This window comes from Mauremys reevesii, linkage group 6, assembly GCF_016161935.1.
Source record: "Mauremys reevesii isolate NIE-2019 linkage group 6, ASM1616193v1, whole genome shotgun sequence".
NCBI lineage: Eukaryota > Metazoa > Chordata > Testudines > Geoemydidae > Mauremys > Mauremys reevesii.
Window position 1 is genome coordinate 48,262,696 of NC_052628.1, and position 14,998 is coordinate 48,277,693.

Genomic DNA, 14,998 nt, shown 5'->3' on the forward strand with positions numbered 1-14,998 from the left:
CAGCTATCAAATCCCCCCTCATTCTTCTCTTCTGCAGACTAAATAATCCCAGTTCCCTCAGCCTCTCCTCATAAGTCATGTGCTCCAGCCCCCCACTCATTTTTGTTGCCCTCTGTTGGACTCTTTCCAATTTTTTCACATCCTTCTTGTAGGATGGGGCCCAAAACTGGACACAGTACTCCAGATGAGGCCTCACCAATGCCGAATAGAGGGGAATGATCACATGCCTCGATCTGCTGACAATGCTCCTACTTATATAGCCCAAAATGCTGTTACTCTGTAGTTTGAAGCCATTGACCATTGTCCTTCCCTCTATGGCAAGAGAGAACAACTTTCCCCCATCTTTTTTATGGCAGCCTTTCAAGTATCTGAAGACCACTATCATGTCCCCCCTTAACATCCTCTTTTCCAAATGAAACATTCCCAGTTCCTTTAGCCTTTGCTCATATGGCTTGAATTCCATCCCTTTGATCATCTTTGCTGCTTGCCTCTGGATCCTTTCCAGTTTTTATATCAGGCACAACTCGTAAAGCGGTGAGGGCCATAACCCCTCTGATCCCGCCGAACTCTCTCCCCAGCCTCCCCGAAACACAACCCCCCCAGCGCCACCCAGGCCCCCCCCCCCGAAACACTCCCGCCCCAAGCGCCGCCTGCCCTGTGGAAACAAACTCTCCTTCCTCAGTGCCGCCCTGCCGAAACAGTGGTATTGAACCTTGGTAATATGTGTTAGTGAGCCCCTAAGGTAGTATAATTAAGGTAAAAGAAAAATGTCTTTTTGCTAGAAGTAGAATAAGATCTTCCCCCCACTTTGTAATCAATTTCCCTGTTGAATGAATGAGGCGTTACTGAGGAAGGCGTGGAAGGCAGCACCTCCAGACAGCTGCAACCCATGGAGAGTGGAAGGGAGCCAGACCAGATCAGTAGAACAGGTCAGCCAGCGACTCGTAGCTTGTCTCCTCAGCCCTGCCATCCCCCGCTCGCCTCCTCAGCCCCCCTCCCCTGCTGCTGGATCACCTGCCCCCCCCCGCTCGCTTCCTCAGCCTCCCCCGCTGCTCACCTGCCCCCCCCGCCACTGTCCTCCCACTCGCCGCCTCAGCCCTCCTCCCTCGCCGCCAGCTCACCTGTCGTTCCCCCCCCCCCGCCAATGCTCACCTGCTTGCCTTCTCAACCCCTCTCCCGGCTCGCATACTCACCCCCCCCCCACTGCCCTCCCACTCGCCTCCTCAGCCTCTGACCCTCCTGGCCAGTGATGAGCTGCCAAAATCTTAAAAACTGGTTCCTTCCTCACCCCACAAGGGGGTCGTGGGTAGAAAACGCATCATCCTGTAGAGAACCACAGGCCAAAAGTTTATAAACCAGGTGCTTAAAGAGTGGCTTCTAAAGCCATACTTAAGAACCTAAGCATGGGACATGATTTTCAGAGGCAGTAGGTGTCCACAACTCCTACTGACGTAAATTTTGTGGTAACTTCCTCTTGGAATTCAGATAAAGCTCCATTTGGCAGATGTATTTTTCCACAACACATGAAGTTACACCCATATCTATCTAATCTTTTGTTTCCAGACCTCTAATGCAAATCATTTTAGGCACAAAACAGAACAGAGGGCTGTCCAGTTAGTGATAGCAGCAATGTTTGTTTCATGCAAGGATTAGAAAGTATTTGCTGCATCTGGCAACTGTTTGCTTCCTGTATGGCATAAGCAGTGCTTCAGCTACTATTTAATAAAATACTGTAAGTTCTTATCTGATTGAGCTAAGAATTAAAGGATGAAAAAGCATTAGCATTCAATATTTTCTAGGAGATCTTGAAATCTCTACATTCACTTCTTGCTACAGGTGTTAGGAACACAAACTGACTAATTTGGTGATTGTAGGCTGTATGAGTTCATTAGATAATAAATATGGACAGAGTATGGGACGATTGCAGTGCTCCATCATATCAGTATATTGAAGTTAATCAGGAGGCAAGCTGTTTAAAAAAAACTGTAAAACTGGCATACCAGCAACCCTATTGCTGTTAGAAGCAGTTTACTCTCTTCACTTTCAAGCGCCTACACAGCATTGCTTCTACCTGCAGCTATCTCATTATCTAATTAATCTATTTTAGGGATTTTATAGTGACAATTGTAGTATCTAAATTCTTCCCAGGTAAACAGCTGTATAGTGTGTCCATAGTAGACTTCATGGAGTATTCTGTTCTTGTTCTTCTTTCCCTGATTACAGGAGGCTGTGTTTGGGGTGATTGCTGGGTTGTGTTCACGAGGTGGGGAAGGTTGGTTATCTAAATCATAGTGGTTATAGTGGAAAAGCTTTATCAAATAGGGGAGTCTTGCAGCATGTCCTAAAGGTGGTCGGACTGTGTATTAATCTAATCTCTGCTGAAAATTCTTTTTACAGCTGAATCCTTTCATCTAAGAATGCCTCCCTTCTTTCTCAAGTCTATCTCACTTACTGACTTTTTAAAAAATAACTAACGTGGGTCACACAATATGTAACAATAAATATTCCACATAATCTTCACTGTTCTAACCTACTCTTTCCCATATCTCTCCCTTGACCCATAACTTATTTTTTCTGGGTGTGATAATTTAGTTTCAATTGTAAAGTTTTGGAATTAGTGACCTTGTGTTCTTATTTAGAAAATACCATTCCTGGCATAGCATAAATAATAATATACTACTATGAAGTGTAAAAGTCTCTGTCTCTTTTCAAGAAAGCCCCGACAATCTGGTAGTATTTCATTTAGGTAACAATTGACTAAAAATACCAAAGTAGTATGTGCTGGTATCTAATTAATTGTATAACATATGTTGTTTGTAGGGCTGTCAATCACAGTTAACTCAAGTGACTCACTCAAAACAAATTAACGATTAAAAATTAATTGCAATTAATCGCGGTTTTAATTGCACTGATAATAAAATACCAATCTAAATTTATTATAAATATTTTGGGTGTTTTTATCCATTTTCAAATATATTAATTTCAATTGTAACACAGAATACAAAGTGTACAGTGCTCACGTTATTATTTTTGATTACAGATATTTGCACTGTAAAAGATAAAATAAATAGTATTTTTCAATTCACCTCATACAAGTACTGTAGTGCAATCTCTTTATCATGAAAGTGCAACTTACAAATGTAGAATTTTTTTTACATAACTGCATTCAAAAACAAAACAATGTAAAACTTTAGAGCCTACAAGTCTACTCAGTTCTACTTCTTGTTCAGCCAGTTGCTAAGACAAATGGGTTTGATGGGAGATAATGCTGCCTGCTTCTTACTTCGTCACCTGAAAGTGAGAACAGACCTTCAAATGGCACTGTTGTAGCTGGTGTTGCAAAGTATTTAAGTGCCAGATATGCTAAACATTCATATGCCCCTTCATGCTTCGACTTCTAGGTTGTTCATCTTTTTTATAGAGCAAATATTTGTAATAAAAATAATATTAAGTGAGCACTCTACACTTTGTGTTCTTGGTGAGTTTAGGAGTGAAAAGAAGGGAGAGTTGTGGTGGTGGTTGGAGAGGCAAGGGGAGTTAAGGAAAGGATTTTTTTAAGATGGGAGAGACTAAAGCATGTCTGTATTCTTAGGGGAAAGGGCCATAGGTTAAGAGAAGAGTATGGGAGAAGATGAGAATGGGATGGGTTGGGGTCCCTGGTGCAAGTGGGGAGGCTAGAGGAGAAGTACAGATGAGAATCTTCTGCATCTGTGACTGGAGAGGAGGGGAGAATGTAGTGGGGAGAAGGGAGGAAACCAAAGTGCGGGAGAAGGTCACTTCATATATTGTCTATTTTTTGTCATGAAAGAAATCAGCAACATTTTGATTTCAATGAATTGGCATTCTGCAGTGGAAAAACATTCCTTTGAAAAACTTTCCAACAAGCTCTAGTTGTCATTGGGTTAAGAGGACACAGCTTCAAGTTGTTATACTGAAATGTTCTCTTCTTCCTTTTACCCCCATGCTGTACTTGTCTCCTATGAATTTCTGCACACTTCCTGACCACTCCCTTTAATTCTCAGTCACCATGCCCACAGCAAATATAGCTGCCTCAGTTTCTGACACTTTCCTTATCCCATTACCCACACTAAACCCTGTCTTCTGAATGCATTGCTTCCCCAACTCCTCATTTACCCTGGTGGAAGACTCCTACTTCGAATCCAATTTAAAGAGAGATTATTTTCTATTTGATATTTCAGGTTAGTGTGAGTGGGAAGATGGTCAGGAGTTTATGAATCCCTGTTAGTTGTAGACCTATCACTGAGGGTTTCTAAACACAGTATCCAGTCAGAGTAAAGGCCTTGCATAAATCCACTGTATTGAGAGAAATAACTGTGCATGGATTATGCAGGAACTTAGCCTCTGGCTAGTTAATGGCCATCAGGTATTCAGAGAAAAGGGATTTGTTTTCTGTATGGGAGTATGGAGTGAGGGGAGAATGAAAAAAGATAACTTGTTTGTGGAGACTCCAGGCATACAGGATGTTTTCTTCAAAATCTCCCCAGTTTGAATATATTTGGGGCTGGGCTGTGTCTTTTTAAGCATGTGGACATAGTTTATCATAATTGTGAACTCTACCAGGAGTCAAATAATAATCCTTGCACACAGACATTTTTGTATATGAAGAACTTGGTTGTGTAGTCTAATAATGACATCTTTAAAGTGTAAACATTTTTTATTTATTTTAGTTTCTGATAGAAGTCAAGAATTCACTCTCATCCTCTGTACCCTCGGATTGGGTTAAGGTTGGTAGGTATGTAAAAATGTCTTTAATTTTTGTTTTCTTCCAGCACATAGAGAGAACTAGACTATAATTCTTCTTTTATTATTGAAATGTAGATAGTATATATTTTTCTATTTGCCCAGTCTTAAACAGTTTAAAAAAGCAATTAAACAAAAAAAAACCCTTTAATTTATACTGTTATAGTAAAGTCTATAGAATACTGGGAAGTTGAGTTCCTGGAAGAAATGTTTAGCAGGATAGAGCCTTAACAATAATATTATACTTGACCCTGAAAAAAACCCCAAAAAACCACCTTAATAGAAATTTGTGTGCAAATTATTTTTCTTAATTTGTTTGTATTCCATAATATATATGCTATGCATATGTGTGTGTATACACATACATGCGCACACAGTACGCTATTCACATAATCATGGTGGGTTTTATATTTATTTATTCAGAGCTATAACCGTAGCCATCTAAAGATATGACATTTGTGTATCTGAATGAAGTTATTGTCATTAAATTGTCATTTTACACTCCTTGCTTGTTTTGTTGATTATGTTACATAAGAATTGCTTTAGCTATTTGGGTGGGGTGTGGGGTTTCTGGTTGATGAGCCGAGGATGGACTGGATGATCTAATTGGCTTTTTCCTTCTCTGACTTCTGATGTATTATTTAAATAGCGTATTGAGCACCTTAAAAATGAAAATGTAATATGTGATCACAATTGCACAGATGATTAGCAAGGTCACTTAGCACTTGAATGGTCAAGGTAATCAAGAGAGGGATAATATTCTTTAATATTATCTAACCCAGTAATAGGCATAATAAGGCATGCTCCCGCTATGTGCTGTTTGGATATTGGTTTATGGAAGAGCAACAATAAGAAAAGTATATGCCAGAGGTCGGCAGCCTTTCAGAAGTGGTGTGCCGAGTCTTCATTTATTCATTCTAATTTAAGGTTTCGTATGCCAGTAATACATTTTAACGTTTTTAGAATGTCTCTTTCTATAAGTCTATAATACGTAACTAAACTATTGTTGTATGTAAAGTAAATACAATTTTTTAAATGTTTAAGAAGCTTCATTTAAAATTAAATTAAAATACAGAGCCCCCTGGACCGGTGGCCAGGACCTGGGCAGTGTGAATGCCACTGAAAATCAGCTCGCATGCCGCCTTCGGCACGCATGCCATAGGTTGCCTACCTCTGGTATATACAGTAGCCCATAACTCAGGTCTTAAACAATACATTATAATTACTTGGTAACTTGCAAGATAATGTGTGCTAATAATCAAACCAGCATTCATGCAACACACAGCCTATGTTCACTAACTACCAATAAGTCTTCCTCAGTGAGGTCATCATTATGAAATTCTTTGATGTTTGTTATGAGTACAATCACTATTAGTCACAAAAAGTCACCCATTTGTGCTTTTTTTTAAAGAAGATAAACCTCTGTTGCTAAGCAGAATATTGTATGCCATGCTCTTTGACCATTTATATTACATTCAGAAATATATTTCAAAAGCTTTCTGCACTGACTGCACCATAGTAACCAAGTACTTTACTTACAATAAAGATTATTGGAATCAACAGAGTTCAGCACTACAATAATAGAATATGCATTTTTTATATCTATTTATTTTCAAGGATCACCGAGAATAAGAAAACTAGTCTAATTTTCCACATTGATGGCATAATTGATTGCTTAGTAACCTTGATTTCCTATTTGGCTTTTTTTCTCTTCTAGCACAAAAGCTGTCAGCCGTTTCCACTCTCCTTTTATTGTAGAAAATTACCGACATCTGAATCAGCTCCGGGAGCAGCTAGTCCTTGACTGCAATGCTGAATGGCTAAATATTTTAGAGTGAGTTTACAATGAAAAGTAGAATCTGATGGGTTTTTTGTTTTTGGTTTGTTTTTGGTTTTTGTTTTTGTTTTTCTAGCTATGAAAGCAAGAGAAGAAAATGTTTCTCAAAATGAAAAGAAGAAATTGCTGATTAGATTTCTTGTAGACAGCCTTATGACAAACTAAACTAAAAGATGGTCCTAAATTTAAAGCTCTTAAAATAAGATTTTGCAAAACCTAAGACTAACAAGAATGTTTCCTCGGTATTTTAAATTCCAATGAAATCAGTTTTTAAACAAATCAAATACTGGGGAGCTATGTTTAAACCTAAATATTGCAGCATTAAGGACCTGAAAGGCAACTGATTTAAAAAGAAACTGACTTTAGTGATTTCATTGTTCAAGTTCAAAGTAACTGAAAAAGAAAACAAAGGTCATCCACTGCAACAAGCAAATTGAATTTTTAATATTTTTTCACTTTTAATAGTCATAAATGTTTTTAGTAACATAGGTAAAGACATTTGTAAGGTACGATTTTTAAGCTGACTGTCCTTTTAAGACATTATAGTATATTAAAATACTGCCTGAGTTCATCATTAAGTGTTTAATTATTGAAGAATTAAGGCATAATTTGCTGTAACATATAATAATATTGATACGTTTCTGTGTTGAGGATGTTCAGAATATCCACAGTCAGTGTCTCAGATAATTGTTCAGATTCTTTGCAGGCATACATCTTGGATTTTAACCATCTTATTATCTATAACTGTGCTTTCATTAGAAACATCATTTCAGTAATACTGCCCCTCACTACTTGCATATGATGGAAGTTTTATATCTAGGTAGAGTTTATTCAAATTGTTCTTTGTTTATCAAAAGTGGGCTTTGAATTTCATAGCAGTTTAAAATAGGACTGTCAAGCAATTAAAAAAATTAATTGCACGATTAATCGCACTGTTGAACAATAACAGAATGCCATTTGGATGTTTTCTACATTTTCAGTTATAACACAGAATACAAAGTGTACAGTGCTCTCTTTATTTTTGATTGCAAGTATTTGCACTGTAAAAAAAAACAAAAGAAACAGTATTTTTCAATTCACCAAATACAAATACTGTAGTACAATCTGTTTATCATGGAAGTTGAACTTACAATTGTAGAATTATGTACAAACAAAAGAGCATTTGAAAATAAAACAATGTACAATTTTAGAGCCTGCAAGTCCACTCCGTCCTACTTATTGTTCAGCCAATTGCTCAGACAAACAAGTGTGTTTCCATTTGCAGAAGATAGTGCTGCCTGCTTTTTTTTGTTTTGTTACATAACTGCATTCAAAAACAAAACAATGTAAAACTTCAGAGCCTACAAGTCCACTCAGTTCTACTTCTTGTTCAGCCAATCGCTAAGACAAACAGGGAGATAATGCTGCCTACTTCTTTCTTACAGTCATCACCTGAGAGTGAGAACAGGTGTTCTCATGGCACTGTTATAGCCAGCATCACAAGATATTTATGTGCCAGATGCACTAGAGATTCATACGTCTCTTCATGCTTCAACCAACATTCCAGGGGACATGCATCCATGCTGATGACAGGTTCTGCTCGAAAACAATCCAAAGCAGTGTTTATTTTCATCATCTGAGTCAGATGCCACTAGCAGAAGGTTGATTTTCTTTTTTGGTGGTTCGGGTTCTGTAGTTTCTGCATCAGAGTGTTTCTCTTTTAAGACTTCTGAAAGCATGCTCCACACCTCATCCCTCTCAGATTTTGAAAGGCACTTCAGATTCTTAAACCTTGGGTCGAGTACTGTAGCTATCTTTAGAAATCTCACATTGGTACCTTCTTTGCATTTTGTCAAATCAGCAGTGAAAGTGTTCTTAAAATGTACATCATGTGCTGGGTCATCCTCCGAGACTGCTATAACATGAAATATATGGCAGAATGCGGGTAAAGCAGAGCAGGGGATATACAGTTATCCTGCAAGGAGTCAGTCACACATTTAACGCATTCTTTTCTTAACAAGTGTCATAAGCATGTCCACTGGAATGGTGGCTGAAGCATGAAGGGGCACATGAATGTTTAGCATATACAAAAGCATTATCTTCTCTAAATGTGAACAAAGTTGTTTGTCTTATTGGCTGAACAAAGAAGTAGGACTGAGTGGACTGGCAGGCGCTGAAGTTTTACATTTGTTTTGTTTTTTTTGAGTGCAGTTATGTAACAAAAAAAATCTGTTTGTAAGTTTCACAACAAAGGGATTGCATTACAGTACTAGTATCAGGTTAATTGAAAATTATTTCTTTTGTTTATCATTTTTACAGTGCAAATATTTGAATAAAAAACTTGGATTTCAATTGCAACACAGAACAGAATATATATGAAAATATTAAAAATCCAGAATATTTAATAAATTTCAATTGGTATTCTATTGTTTAACAGGGCAATGAAAACTGTGATTAATCGCAATTAACTTTTTAATCATGATTAATTTTTTTGAGTAAATCGTGTGAGTTAACTGCGATTAATTGACAGCCGTAGTTTAAAAGTTATTCTTCCAACTTTTTGGCTTAAACCTCTTTGGACAGTGATTGGATTCACATCCTTTTTGCCTTAAGCCTCTTAACTTTGGTTCTCATCTGTGGAGTTTAGATATTTTCTTTTATGATCCATTTTTAATTTTTTGAGTTCCACGGTGAATTTCCCACAAATTGTTGCTAGAGCAGTATAGAGATGGGAAAATCAGAGTTACCCTGTTTTGTATTTCCCTTATGTTTCCAACTTTACAAGTAGAACTGTAGATACCTTTAAATTTTCCTACTGTAAATTAACAGGAAAGGGAAGAAATGTATTAAGGCTAAGGGAGTGAGTCTACTGAAAACTTTGTCTTTTGCCTCTGTTAACTTCATACATGTGTTGAAGGAACTGTATTCAGAAAGGGAAATGAAATTATGAACTTTCCATGGTGAAGAGCCTCGTTTTGTAAGAGACCCTGGAGAGCTCCTGTGTCAGGGCACTTTTTTTATTTTTTTTTTACGATAACTTACAGTTGAAGTGAGTGACAGAGTTCAGTCAGCCACTGTGATAAACAGGAACATTTTTGTAGAGTCCATTAGGCAGCAGGGATCAGCTGCAGATCCTTTATATACTAGCTAATTAATTTCATTTTGCCTTCCTTTTAATGTGCAGAAAAAATACCGGGTTACACTATGAATATGAAGTTCATCATGATTAAGATTGAGTTCTCACATTATAAGTTTGACAGACTGCTGGGAGATTTGATTTTAGTGCAATTTTAATACCATAAGAGCCCCGTGAGAGCCAAGCAAAGGCTATATTTTGACAATACATGTGGATTCATATGAAATTTATTTATTTAATTCATTATTTTCTTCCTTATATACATATATAGTCATTTTAGTGAATATTATCACTCTGTGTTGAAGGCGGTTAGTCACCTAGCAACTGTTGACTGCATTTTCTCATTGGCCAAGGTTGCTAAACAAGGAGCCTATTGCAGGTAATCAGTTTTAAACTGTTTATTGATTTAAAAGGCAGAATATTAAAATAAGCTTTGATCTGACATACTTAGAACAATAAAATGTACTGATAAATATGTTGCTAGTACTATAAGTTTCAGCATCGTTTTACAAACGTAGACTAAGGCATGGTCTCAACCCTGATGAGTTTACCATCTAAATTACATAATGCAAAGACAAAAAAGTTTTTAGAAAGACTTGCATTTTATCAACAACAATTTACTCATACGTGCATAGTTCCATTGTCTTCAAATGAAGTGTTCAGTGTGTCAGATTAAACTTGTTTAAATCTGTATAGGGATTGGGGCCAAAGCTTTATGCTTCCAGGGAGTATATCCTAAAATGTCTGCAGTGCTGATCAATTTTCAGTCTTTCAATTTAGTAGTCCTCAGCTGACATACCAAATAACACCTCTGCTAAAGATTTCAATATTGGTGTAAAGTAGTGTTCCTGCAAATCTTTTATATCCATGTGCAGAATGAATTTTGTTTGTGCACCAATATGGAAGTGATATGCGGCAGGGGTGTAGCCAAGGGGTTTGGAGTTTGGGAGGGGGCTCAGGGCTGGGGTAGAGGGCTGGGGTGGGCCAGGATGAGGGGTTTGGGGTGTGGGAGAGGGCAGAGGGTAGGGCTTGGGGTGCAGGGAGGTAAGGGCTCTGGCTGGGGGTGCAGGCTCTGAGGTGGGGCCAGGGATGAGGAGTTTGGGGTGCGAGAGGGGGCTCAGGGCTGGGGCAGAGGATTGGGTGTGGGGTGTGGGCTCTGGGGTGGGGCCGGGGATGAGAAATTTGGGGTGCAGGCTGCCCTGGGGTTAGGGTCAAAGGAGTCCACAGATTATATGAGAGCTTTAAGTGTTCCAAACTATTAGTCCTAATATTTATCAGCCCACAAATTTTTCCTTCTGTTGATGGCTTATGGTTTGTATACCCACATAAAACTTTTCTCAAATGCCTTTCCTATGCAGAAGTACATACAAAGCTTAGTGGAAACAACTAACAGTAAAACAAAAATGTATTTAGCTAAATAATTTTCTGTTACATAATTTAACTTGATTTCCAAAATATTTTAAACATTCTACAATTAGAATTCGGTATACACTTGAAATCATTTCAATAGACTACTTTCCCTAGTCATACTGAAGGAATAAATAATAATGCTGTTGTGAGATATCTTAACAGTTGGATATTTAAACAATTAAAATATATTTTACTTAATATTATTAAACTGCAGTAAATTATAAGTAAATGGATAAATCCGTGAGCTGGCTTCACCTGCAAGCCATCACAAAATTGCTTTAGGAAAAAGAGCCCTTTGGAAGTGTATTTAAATGTGTGTCGTGTAAGTGAAGTGAACTCTCTCTAATGTTGATCACGTTTGGACCTTTGAGAACTTTGCTTATCTTGGTCAAGGTCTAATTCTGTAGGTTAGACCAGGCCTAAGTTACATTAACATACAGTCACCGCAGTAATTAAATCGCTTTTGCATGTCCACTTTACATTCCTTGTGTCGGTGTTGCATGTCCTCACTAGAAGTGCTTGCATCAATGCACAGGGCAGTGCACCATGGGTAATTATCCCACTGTGCAACTCGCCACCATCTAGTGCAGTGTGTTTTGGGAATGGTTTGGAGTGCTTCATGGGAGCAAAGGAGTTGAGCAGGAGTGACTGGGAACATGGTTTCAGTGCGCCAGGATGCAGTTTTCTCCATCCCATAATTTTATCTGCATCCCATAATGTTTCACACCTCTTTTTAAAAGTCTCGCAAACCCACACATCTGCTGTCTGTGTGAGAATCATGGATTCTGCACAACTCTGCACTAGAATTCATTTTTCATCTGTTTATGGTTTATTGTAAAGATATCTCTATGCTGTTTAGAATGCCTTCCCTAAGATTTCATCATGATATTCCTAAATAATTAAATGTAATGAACAGTGTACTGACATCTACTTCTTTGTGCAGACCAGTTGTGCAAGATAAAGGGAAAAAAATAATTATAAAAAATGGCAGACACCCTGTGATTGATGTATTGCTAGGAGAACAAGATCAGTATGTTCCAAACAGCACCAACCTATCCGTAAGTATGAGGCTATGAGGGATTGAATATTAGTCAAAGGAAGGATTCTAGAATTTGCTTCTGGTCCAGGAAATTAAATAAATAATTTAATTATACAGATGGCGGCTTGTTTGCATTTCAAAAGATCTCTCTTGAATCCATGTCCACATCTGTTTTACCACATGGCTAGATTATCAACGTTTTTCTGATTTCAAACAGTCAGTTGCACACTTCTACAGCATCATTCAGATTAATGGCACAAACAAATTGAAGAGGTGACCTCAAAAGACAGTATGATTAGGGTTGGGAAAACTGGAATTTATGTGGTCATTCTAAGGAACAGAATACAAATATTTTGTAATAATGCTTAACATACAGCTAATGCAGAAAAATAATCGATCATATTTTTATTTTATATGGATATTTCTGAGACATGTATCTATTATGATTTTGGCTGGGGGAAGGGACATGTTAAGTTCTGAGAAACTAAAATCTCAGGAATTGCAAGGTCTTTTAATCCTTGCCACTAAATATTCACCTCAATTTTCTTTTTGTAATATTACACTTCTGCTTTGTACAAACAGAAATAAATACTTTCAACCTACTTCTGAACATCAGCTGCCTTTGCATACTTTATTTTTCTATGTTTATGGTAGGTGTTGATATGGAGCTGTTTCTATGGTAAAATATATTCTACTTTGTATTGCATACATTTACATATTAATTATTTTTCAAAGCTATTATAGAATGTTGATATCAAAGTGTTGTATGTTGCTTCAGTGCAAAATGAACATTAAAAAATTCTTCTGCAACTCAGAACTAATTACAAAAGGTATTTCCAAAAAATCTGGCTTTTTATTCAATAATCTTACATTTTTCTGTTAGCCACGTTCTAATGTTATAATTTAGCAACTAATACAGAAGCAATAGATAAAATCCAGGTGATATTGGCATAATCAGTGTTGATTCTAGTGTTGTTTCCAGCTCTTGTTACTTTTCTGTGGATGGTGGGTCGGAACCTAGTTCATCAAAATGCTTCTATTTCAAATAAAACAGTTTGAATTATCAGGAGACTATGCCTGCAGAAATGCCTTCAACTGTGTTTTTTACCTGCCTGAAACTATTGCTAGAGCCTTTCTATTAGGGCCATAACATGAACATGTCTCCTCCTCCTTTGATCTCCTCTTAAAAAATTCATGAACTATTCTTCTTATGTATTAAGTTTATGATAGGACTTCAAACCTAAAAGTTGGTTTTATTACTTCAAAACAAATTTTGTGTAAACAAGCTATTTCTTCTACAGGCTGGGAAATAGGAAATAGAGATATATCCATTTTTAAATATTTGGGTGGTGGTCAGATATGATGATGATGGGAGTCCTATAAGTACCATGATTCTTTCTTCATGTACAGAAACAGAGATATCACTTAATTTCTATTTTTAATTTGGATTATTTATGAGAATTCTAGACTCTTTATTAGGAGAGGAATTAAGTCTGTGTTAATCACCGGACACATTTTAAAATACTGACGAAGTTATAGAACTGAATACTTAAAAATATTGGCAGTTAATATTGGTACATTTGCAACAGCTTTTAAAGTGTTGTCAGAGTAGTCCTTATGAAAGAAAAAATATTAGTGTTTTACAGTAGTCACTCCAAATAAGGGCTGTGGGAAAGATGAGAGATGCAGAGGAGTAGACAGATTGGGCAGAGGCATTCCTTAGGGGAAGGTTTATTAAAAGGGCAACTTTAGGTCCTAGTAAAGAGGAAAGGATAGAACTTGATGAAGTACAGGTAGGAACTGAAGAGAAACTGCCAAATTAAAAAAAAAATTCCCTTCAGTTATATCACATGAAGGTAGACAACTAAATATTGATACATTTGATAAATTCTTCTATACAAATTCTAGAAGTTTAAATACTAAGATGGGTGAACTTGCCGGGTATTAAACAAGGATATTGATATAATAGGCATCCCAGAAACTTGGTGGAATGATAATAATGGGATGCAGTAATGCCAGGGTACACAATATATAAGAATGATAGAGTAGGTCTTGTAGGTGGGGGAATGGGACTTTATGTGAAAGAAAGCATAGAGTCAAATATAATAAAAATCTTAAATGAATCACATTTCAATGGATAGAAATTCCATGCTTGAATAATAATAAATATAGCAGTAGGAATATGCTATGGACCACCTGAAGCAGCTAATCCTGGATCCCACAAGGGGAGTGGCAATTCTTGAATTAGTCCTAAGTGGTGCACAGTATCTGATCCAGGAGGTGACTATAGCTGAACCACTCAGAAATAACAATCATAATATAATTAAATATAACATCCTTGAGAGGGGCGGGGGAGTACCAAAGAAACCCACCACAGTAGCATTTAACTTCAGAAAGAGGAACTACAAAAAAAAAAAAAGAGGAAGCTATGAAAATTAAAAGGAACAGCAAAAAGGGTGAAATGCCTGCAAACTGCATTTGAAACTGTTTGAAAACATGATAATAGAGGCTCAGACCACATGTATTCCCCAAATTAAACAACAACAACAAAAAAAACTATACAAATGCCACTATGGCTAAACAGCAGAGTAATGGAGACGGTTAGAGGCAAAAAGGCATCCTGTAAAAATTGGAAGTCAGATCCTACTGAGGAAAACAGAAAGGAGCATAAACTCTGGCAAGTCAAGTGTAAAAGTATAATTGGGCAGTCCAAAAAAGAACTTGAAGAACAATTTAGCCAAAGACACAAACTAGCAGCAAATGTTGTTGGTTTTTTTTAAAGTACATCGGAAGCAGAAAGTCTGCCAAACAGTCAGTGGGGCCACTGGATGATCAA

General features: G+C 37.3%; 1 protein-coding gene across 3 annotated transcripts in view; it reads left to right on the forward strand.

Moving 5' to 3' along the window:
- The window catches only part of MSH3 (mutS homolog 3), a 171,690-nt gene that overhangs the window by 96,591 nt on the left and 60,101 nt on the right, over positions 1-14,998 (forward strand). For all 3 annotated transcript variants that reach the window (XM_039545119.1, XM_039545117.1, XM_039545118.1), the window contains exons 16-19: positions 4,689-4,753; positions 6,479-6,595; positions 9,985-10,092; positions 12,067-12,181. In XM_039545119.1, coding sequence (XP_039401053.1) covers positions 4,689-4,753; positions 6,479-6,595; positions 9,985-10,092; positions 12,067-12,181 — 405 coding nt within the window. The remainder of the gene's footprint in view (positions 1-4,688; positions 4,754-6,478; positions 6,596-9,984; positions 10,093-12,066; positions 12,182-14,998) is intronic.